General features: G+C 33.2%; 1 protein-coding gene across 1 annotated transcript; it reads left to right on the top strand.

Annotated features, from left to right (window-relative positions):
- Positions 1–6584: 6584 nt before the first annotated feature.
- On the top strand, positions 6585–8078 carry LOC130463573 (NAD(P)H-quinone oxidoreductase subunit 5, chloroplastic-like). The gene is given in 3 exon segments (XM_056832742.1): positions 6585–7384; positions 7656–7831; positions 7834–8078. Coding segments are annotated over 3 exon segments (1221 nt in total).
- Positions 8079–10027: the final 1949 nt, after the last annotated feature.

Here is a 10027-nt window from a genome sequence, read left to right as displayed (position 1 = left end):
CCGGATTTTCCTCCCCTAATATGGAAAATCTTGATCCTCCTCGGGCCTCTGGTTGCCCAATTCTCGGGCCATTGCGGGCCGTATTGACCTTCGGTGGTTGACTCCCCTTGGCATTCTCCGTTTGTTGCTTCTCCGGACGAGGGGGTCGTTTGCGTGGTGGTGGTTTCTTCACCAACATCCATGATCCATAGGTCTGGTCTACCAAAGGTTGGGGTGTTAAGTTTTCGACCACTTGGTTTGTGGATATTTCCATGTTCTCCACCTCCTTCTCCAAGTTGACGATGTCATTAGTGCAGTTGTCCCCTTGATGCCCTATTTTGCCACATTTGAAGCAAATTAACCTTAGACCCTCATATTGTACCTTCCAGATACGTCCCTTAAGCCAGAATTTCGAGAGTAGTGGTTTCGAGAGGTCTAGCTCTACACTTAGCCTGGTGAATTGCCCGCGTTGGGCTAGAGCAGTGTTGTTGTCAATTCGAGCCACTTTGCCAATTTTTCCACCCACTTTCTGCAAGAACTCCTTATCGAAGTACTCCACTGATAGATGGGGGATGCGCACCCAGGCTGTGATGAATCTCATAGGGGAGTCGTCAGGGATGAAATTTGGGATCCATTTTCTAATGGTCAAATAGTTATCATCTAGTAATCATGGCCCCTGTGTGAGAACATGGTTATAATCGCCAATGTTTGAAAACCGAGCAATGAAATACTCATGGCCAATGTCAGTAAGGACAAGCACCCCATTTAGTTCCCATTTCTTCTTCAATCTCTTCATAAGTGACATGTAGCCTATCTTGGCATCAAACATCTTGATAATTAGAGCATGCTTCCATGGTCTTCTCATCCTTTGTTTCTCCTCTTTGGTCAACAGTATGGCTGGGCAGCGTGGGTCCTCCACCATCTCTTCTGGTAGTTCATCGTCATCAGAAAAATCCTCTTCCTCCTCGAGTTCAGATGGTTGGTGAGAAACATGTTGTGCAGCAACCATATCTCTGAAGGAAATGGTACCTTGGTTCACCTTTGTTGTATCTGGAATAGCCTCCGCTCTAACTCCAGCAGGGGGGTTATCTGTTTGTTGGTTTTCATTGTTGAACATGAAATGAGTAATTTTCCATTTCGTTTTCTTGGTAGATCGATTGAGGAGATCTCGTTCCTCTTGTGAGGCCGAGTGGTGGGGGGCATTTAGAACGTTGGGAGCGTTTGAGAGCATCATGATTTCAATGAATTTAATCTGTTAAAACAAATATGTGGTCATAATATCATAAAATTTTGGTCCATATATATTTGGCCCATGAATTTCATAATTTTGACATTAGACCACGAGTTGTATGTCAAAAATATGAATCCACATCGATTCTTTAGCAATTTGGACCACTTCTATTTTGTGTTTTTCAACATAACTTAATTACATCCAAAGTATTTTAGTTTTGATGAGAACAGTGTAATTACAATTTTTGTGAGAAGGATGGTTTGTTGCGACAAAACCCACTCATGAGTTCGAGGTTGTTTTTTCGCATATCTGATATGTGTGGAAACACACATATCAACTAAAAGACAAATAGCTAAAAGACAAAAAAGAAAGTATCATTCTGTAAAAAAAAAGTACCATTTGTGTTTAAAAAAGTACCATTTAATTTCTTTTTTGTCCTTTTTCCTATTTTGTCTTTTACTCCCTCCGTCCCGGAATACTTGACCTGTTTTTCTTATCGGGCCGTCCCTTAATATTTGACCTGTTTCTAAAAATGAAAATATTCTAACAATATTATATTATTTCTCACTCCACCCCTATTAACCCACCTACCCCCTACTCCATACAAAAAATAATTAAAAATTCAACCCCTACTCTCCCCCAACTCCACCTCTTAACCCACCTCCCACTAACTACATTAAAATAATACCCCATTATCAACTACTACCTATTAAATTAAATAAGTCAATTCAAGTCCCTTAAACTCTGTACCGGTCAAACCGGGTCAGGTATTCCAGAACGGAAGGAGTATTCTGATATGTATTTGCCCATACATATCTGATATGTATTTGTACTTCCTCTCATGAGTTCATGACTATGCATGGACCCTTGGTCGGCATAGTTGATGTATCATTTTCATCTCTTTTCCTTTGAAACTTTTTGAAGAAGATGCTAATCTCTTGATAACTATGATGAACATCTGTAAGTTTTATAAGTAAGGATGATTTGCTAAAAAAATTAAGGATGTCCATGTCTAGGTCGGCAAATAAGCATAAGGTAGCCAATGCGCAACATACTATTTAGTATTTACATTACACCTGCAAAGTATTGCACAAACACTAACGAGTGCACCATATGCGCTACACATGTGTTGCATTTTGTCGAAATGTGTATTTATTCATGAATTCTTACGTGTAACATGTATGGTGTACATGTCTATTATATATACTATAGTACTCCCTCTATAGTGATGGATAGCTCAATTGGTTAGAGCTTCTATCCCGGTTCTAGATGACCTGGGATCGATTCTAAACCCCACCTTTGTGGCTCATTTGCACCAAAAAAAATATATATATAGTACTCCCCCTATCCTTTTTATTCTTTACTCTTTCCATTTTTAACTTCTTATTTTAATCTTTCCTTTTCCAATGTCATATTTTGGATTAAATTAAAAATATTCCTAACACTTATAAAGCTTCACACTTTAATTACTATTCACACAATAGTGAATTACTTGTATTGCCCCCAATTTCCTTCATATTTACTTTTTGTCTTTTCCTTAAAAATAGTGTACTTAAGTTTATAATCTTTGGCTTAATGTTGACACATTTTTCTCTTTCTTTGGGATGACTAGATGAGATCTTCACCTTCGAAACCCCTTTCATTTTCGAACCAAGCTCTCGTCTATTGCATTTCATAAATTATAATTTTCTTTTTTAAAAAAAAATTCTAGGGGTAACAACATAAACTGTGTTTATTATATTTGACTTTTCTAAAATATTTTAATACTTTAAGAAAACATGATTATAGAGTGTGGCTACGATTTGCAGGCCTGATTCTTTGTTTGGCTCAGGTCTTGGGATATGTTTATGGCATGGACTTGTTATCAAATTTCAGAAAACATGGGCATTGTTTTTCTCGTGCTTATGCTCTGTATTATAATGATATATTCATAAAATGATTTAGTAGTTTTTTTTTATATTCAATGATGGTTAATTTTTGGGACATAGAAATAAATGATAACTGATGTGGAATAAAATACAGTGTGTATACAATATCAAGGTAATGTGAACACTGTTCAAAATACTTTTCCATTGATTGTTAAAACTTTGTTAATAATTAGGTTTCTTGACCAAAATATTTTGGCATAAGGTAGCATTAGCACAATATGTGGAGGGCAGCAAGATTCAAATGCAATCCTTGGATTTTGAGATTGCTGATGCCCGTGAAGAAAATAATTCTCATCCTAAAGAAAGACCCTGGATTTCTTCTCAAAGGCATGCTCGTACAAACTATGGTGTTTTACCTCCCTCTTCTCATAGCTATAATATTTCCACTTCCTTTTGAGAAATGGTAGACGCTTAAATTTCAGTATACTACACTCAAGGACGCGACCTTATTACTATAATCACATGCTTTTGCGATTTATCGTTAGTTTTCATTTGACTAGTTGTAAAATTTATGGCCTTTCTCATTGAATAGTTTGATAACACAATGTACTCATAAATTTTTCCTTAGAAACACGTTGCTAATGTTTTTTGTAAAGATATTATGATTTTGTATTATCAATTATATGCAAATCGAACTTTATTTTTTAGAATTTACGTACCATAATTTTGTAAATATCGATCTTTTACGCAATATTTCTATAAAATAATTTTGTATACCTTGGGGGATCGTGCGCGCTAGCGCACGGTCCAACAACTAGTATCAAAAAGGTGTGATTTGCATTGTTTAAATAAATAAATAAAAAGGCATTTTTATCAACATTATTTAGTTGTTAAATCGTGTGCATGATATCAAACATAAATAATAAAAAAGGGACGGAGGATATCATCTATGCCCTTAACTATCATCGATGTAAAAGGGTATTGAATTGTTGGGGAACAAGTATGAACAAGTACCATTTTACCCAATTACCTAAAGAAGGTTGGTCGATTGGTTGGTAGGTGTATGATCAAGTGAGACGTGTTAATCACCAAACTAGAGCTGTTAAAAACTGACCCGATCTGAAAATTCGACCTGAGCCGACTGAATCTATGACCGACCATGACCCAAAATTACGGTAAAATAAGTAACCCGAAACCCGACATGTACCCGACCCGAAAAAATCGATAACCGATTTTAACCCGATGTTGTAACACCCGAACCCGACATCCGACCCGAAAATGACAGATAACCGAACTGACCCAGCCGAACAATGACCCGAACCCAATTCGATACCCGACCCGATGTCAACCCGATACTGATTGTAACTCGATGAAACCTGCTATTGACCCGACCTGTGACAACCCGCCGGATTTACCCGGCCTGTTGAAAATCCGACTTGTCATTGACACGAATAGTTTATGTTTTATTGAAATGAAATCTTAATTTGTAACTAGACTATTTTTTCTTTCATCTCAGGATAGACCTCAATAAAGTTCTTTCTAATTTTTTTTCATTTAGTAATAAAAAATACATTTTTGAGCGGATTTCAAAAATAGCAAATACATAGATTCTTTCAATACATAAAAAAAGATTTTTTTTGTTAAGTATTGATGTTATTTTAACAAAATTTTGATCTCTAGTGAAACGTATTTACAAAACAACAAAGAAGTTGCGTATACTAAAAATATAGTAAAAGGTTTTTTGGATTGATTTGAAACGGATGACTATATATAATAAAGCAATTCCAATAAAAAATCCTTCCGTAAATTTAAGTTTAACCATTTTCGATTTGCCTTTTTATACAAAATCTAAAAATTATAAATTTATTATTATATAGATAGAAAAATAAATATTTTACTGTATTGTGACAAAACAAATAGGTTGATGGGGAAAAACCCCCGTCTTATAAATGACAAAATAGACTAAAAAATAAAGTTGATGAAATCTTCTATATATAGATAGTTTTTCAAATCAAACAAAAACAAAAGTACTATGTTAGGGTTGGCATAAGAATTTTAATTCTCCATATCATAAGAAAAAGGTTACAATTTTATATAGCTCAAAGCATTAATTAATATTAATAAATGCAAACCTATCTAAATCATTTATTTTCTATATTTTTGATTCTAAATGAAATTTTTATACTGTATTTTAGTCATTTCGATTATTCCAAGGTTTGATTACTTATTTTGCGTACAAAAAAACTTTTTGAATTCCCGGTAGAAAGAGATTTTGCTAGTGAAAAGGCTTTTAACGCCGCCCAATATCTCCTTTTTTCCAAATATTTTTACGAATACGTTTTTTGTAAATCGAAGTACGCTTTTTTGGAACTGCCATTTAAATTTGAATTGATTATTCAGTGTTATAGTTGGATGTGAAAGACATCTGTTGTTAAAACTAATTTGTGTTTTCTATTCATTATCTATGTATTTCGATTCTAGGCGATACCTTTTAATATTAAATTAAAAAAAATCGTATGAAATTTAGTAAGATTAATAAAAAAAAAATACTAATTTCGAGTTATATCTCTGTTTATTTTTGATGTGTTGCATTTAATTTACATATACGTAATAAACCACATTCAAAACTGGAATCTTTTATTTTTAAATTGAAATGATCCCCATAAATGAATTTGTTTAAAAGATCCATGATTTTAGGCATTTTTTTATTCTATTTTATATAAACAGGTAAAGTAAAGTAACAAATATTTTTTATTATTATCTATAAAAAATAGATAATTAATAAATATAGAAATTTTTTATATGTTTTTGTTTGGAATGGAAGACAATCAAATAATTTTTCATAAAATGAGTTAATTATAATATTATTATTATTTGTAATAAATTACAAAATAAATTAATGAAAATATTTAATTTTTTTTATTTTATGATTCATAGTCTTTTTCTTTTTTAGTACAATTTTGATCCATTAAATCTTATATATTTTTTCTAAATAACTTAAATAAATAGAAATAATAGTGAAATTCTTTTTATCTTTCTACTTCATAGGCTTCAAAAGGTTCCATTTATTTACTTATTATTTACTTAATAATTAAGCATTCACTTTCATTAATAAATAGGATATTTGACCAATTATAACTTCGTTATTTGAATATAAGAAAAATACTCAACATCAATATGAATATTTCATATAGAATAAAAAATTTTAAATGAAAAAAAAATCATTCTAATTTATTATATAACTTTATTTATTTATTGACTTCTTTCAAAAGAGGCAAGATCCGGTGAATCGTAAATCAAAAAATATAAATTAATTAAATATAAAAAATTTCTATTCTATTATGGAACATATATACCAATATGCATGGATCATACCTTTCCTTCCACTTCCGGTTCCCTTGTTAATAGGAGCTGGACTTTTATTTTTTCGGACGGCAACAAAAAATCTTCGGCGTATATGGGCTTTTTCTAGTATTTCGTTGTTAAGTATAGTTATGATTTTTTCGATGAAGCTGGCTATTCAACAAATAAATAGTAATTCTATTTATCAATATCTATGGTCTTGGACCATTAATAATGATTTTTCTTTAGAATTTGGCTACTTGATGGACCCACTTACTTCTATTATGTCAATGTTAATTACTACTGTTGCAATTCTGGTTCTTAGTTATAGTGATAATTATATGTCTCATGATCAAGGATATTTGAGATTTTTTGCGTATATGAGTTTTTTCAATACTTCCATGTTGGGATTAGTTACTAGTTCTAATTTGATACAAATTTATATTTTTTGGGAATTAGTGGGAATGTGTTCCTATCTATTAATAGGTTTTTGGTTTACACGACCTATTGCCGCAAATGCTTGTCAAAAAGCGTTTGTGACTAATCGTGTAGGAGATTTTGGCTTATTATTAGGAATTTTAGGTCTTTATTGGATAACAGGTAGTTTTGAGTTTCGGGATTTGTTTGAAATATTCAATAATTTAATTAAGAATAACGAGGTTAATTCCTTATTTTGTATTTTATGTGCTTTCTTGTTATTTGCCGGTGCAGTTGCTAAATCAGCTCAATTTCCCCTTCATGTATGGTTACCTGGTGCTATGGAGGGGCCTACTCCTATTTCAGCTCTCATCCATGCTGCTACCATGGTAGCGGCGGGGATTTTTCTAGTTGCTCGACTTCTGCCCCTTTTTGTAGTTATACCTTACATAATGTATGTAATATCTTTTATAGGTATAATAACAGTACTATTAGGAGCGACCTTAGCTCTTGCTCAAAAAGACATTAAGAGGAGTTTAGCTTATTCTACCACTACAAAAACTTGTACTATTAATGACGGGAAATCCCGTCGCAAAAGGCCAATAATTGTTGATTAACGACGTGATTTCCGTCGCGAACCCGTCATAAAAGGGGGTCGTCGTTAATGGTAAATCCCGTCGTTAACCCGTCGTAAAAAGACATTTGCGACGGTTGTTCCCGTCTTTGTTGGTTGTTATCCCCGTCGCAAAAATCCTTTTACGACGGGATTTTTACCCGTCGTTATTAGGTTGTCATAAAAGATACAAATTTTTGTAGTGTACAATGTCTCAATTGGGTTATATGATGTTAGCTCTAGGTATGGGTTCTTATCGAACGGCTTTATTTCATTTAATTACTCATGCTTATTCAAAAGCATTATTGTTTTTAGCATCTGGATCTCTTATTCATTCAATGGAAACTATTGTTGGATATTCTCCGGATAAAAGTCAGAATATGGTTCTTATGGGGGGTTAACAAAACATGTATCAATTACAAAAACTTCTTTTTTAATAGGTACACTTTCTCTTTGTGGTATTCCGCCTCTTGCTTGTTTTTGGTCCAAAGATGAAATTCTTAATGATAGTTGGGTGTATTCGCCGATTTTCGCAATAATCGCTTATTTCACAGCCGGATTAACCGCATTTTATATGTTTAGAATCTATTTACTTACATTTGAAGGGCATTTAAACTTTTTTTTGTAAAAATTACAGTGAAAAAAAAGTAGTTCTTTTTATTCAATATCTTTATGGGGCAAAAAAGAATTGAAAACGATTAATCAAAAAATTTCTTTATTAAACTTATTAACAATGAATAATAAAGAAAGGGAAATATTAAGTTCAACGATAAATCTATTTTAATTATTTATTACTAGATACTGAAAAATTAAAACGCGGAAAAATTAAAACGTGTTGAACAACGTAAGTTACGTAACATTTTTATATAAATAAACTAAAGTAAAGTAAAACTTGTTTTGTTTTTACAATAATTTCGAGTTATTTTTTGCAATTTGGATGAGATGAAAGGTAAGAATTGAATCTGACATCCTAACTTGCAGTCTTTCTCTTTGTCTGCGCGACCTATGTCAATGTGCTCAACAATGAGAAAAACGGTTACACTATCACACAAGATACTCGCATTGGCTCGAGACCCACTCACTTACCCTTCATTCCAAGAATGAAATACGAGTTGTAGGAGTAAATTTTTTTTCACTTTCGCATTTTGAGATGACCAAATCGATCATTGGTTCGTAATCCATATTCACTTTATATATGTATTGACTTGACAAAAACACGCGATTATTTGGTCTATATAAAATTTAGCTCTAAAATAAGTTAAACAATATTTTTTACAACATAAAATAATTAAAATGTATAGGTTAATTGTCAGACCCGAGTTTGACCCGTCCGCGAGAGTGACCGGCCTGAATTCTATCTAATCCGATTATTATCCGATCCAAACCAAGGCCCGTACCCGAAAATAACTGTGTTGCAAAACCGACTTAAATCCGACTCGATAACACTCGAACCCGAAATTACCTGTTATAAACCGACTTAAACCCGACCCGATAAGACCCAAACCCGAAATCAAACCTGACCGAAATGTGACCCGTCTCGAACCCGACCTGAACCCGAGATAGGAAAAAACCCGACATGATCCGACCTGAAATCGACCCGACCAAACCCGAACTCAACCCGGATTGAATATTGACCCGACACGATCCGACCTGATCATGACCCTCGCCCGGGATGACCCGACCCGATGACCTGTTTGGACAGTTCTACACCAAACTAGTGAAACAAAAATATCACGAATGCATCTATATTTTCCATTTTTATGTACCACTCGCTACTAGATTTTAAAATTAAATTATATATGTCCATCAAAGTAAATCGACATCTTCTATTGTTTGGGGGTGTGCCACATTGGCAATAGCATTGAAATGACCCAAAACTAGAAGAAAAAAAAGTTACGAGTAGTATAAGCGTCCCTGATAATATATGCGTGTCACATACAACTCTCTCTATTTACGGCAATAAGATTCTAACATGTAATCTATTAAATGAAAAGTTAATATCTTACCCTCTTAGCCAACTATTAGATATTATCTTTATTGCACATATGTATAATTTGGAACATTCAAGAATATAATATACACCAAACTTTTTACATAATATACCACATTCAAGAGTATATGATATTCAAAAAAGTAACTCGGGACATCGCCCGGACACTAAACACTAGTTACCATTTAAAAGGAAATGTCAATTAAATTGATTTTGTAAAGACTCGAGAGGTTTGGAATTCGGGATGATAGTGATGAACCAATGATACTCAAGATAATAGACCGAATCCTTTTTCATCACAACTAGCTTTGGAGCCCGTTCAAAGAACGGGTAATTATATGGTGTTTGTTAAACCGTTTTTTAAAGTGTTAATTTTATTGAGGACTTGTGATTTTAGTTAAAAGTATATGATTTACATAGACGGGATTAAATTTCTAAGTTGAAAAAATATATAAATTATATGGTGAATTAATATTAAGTGTTAAAGAGGGAGATGAAGGAGTAGAGGTTGAATATGAGTTCAATGGTGAATTGATGTTGGATGAGTAAGATGAAGTGGAAGATGTGTTGAAGTTGTGAAATGGTTC

This window comes from Spinacia oleracea, chromosome 1 (assembly GCF_020520425.1).
Source record: "Spinacia oleracea cultivar Varoflay chromosome 1, BTI_SOV_V1, whole genome shotgun sequence".
NCBI classification, from domain to species: domain Eukaryota; kingdom Viridiplantae; phylum Streptophyta; class Magnoliopsida; order Caryophyllales; family Amaranthaceae; genus Spinacia; species Spinacia oleracea.
Note: the sequence above shows the minus strand (reverse complement) of the source record. Positions and strands in the feature narration are given on the sequence as shown.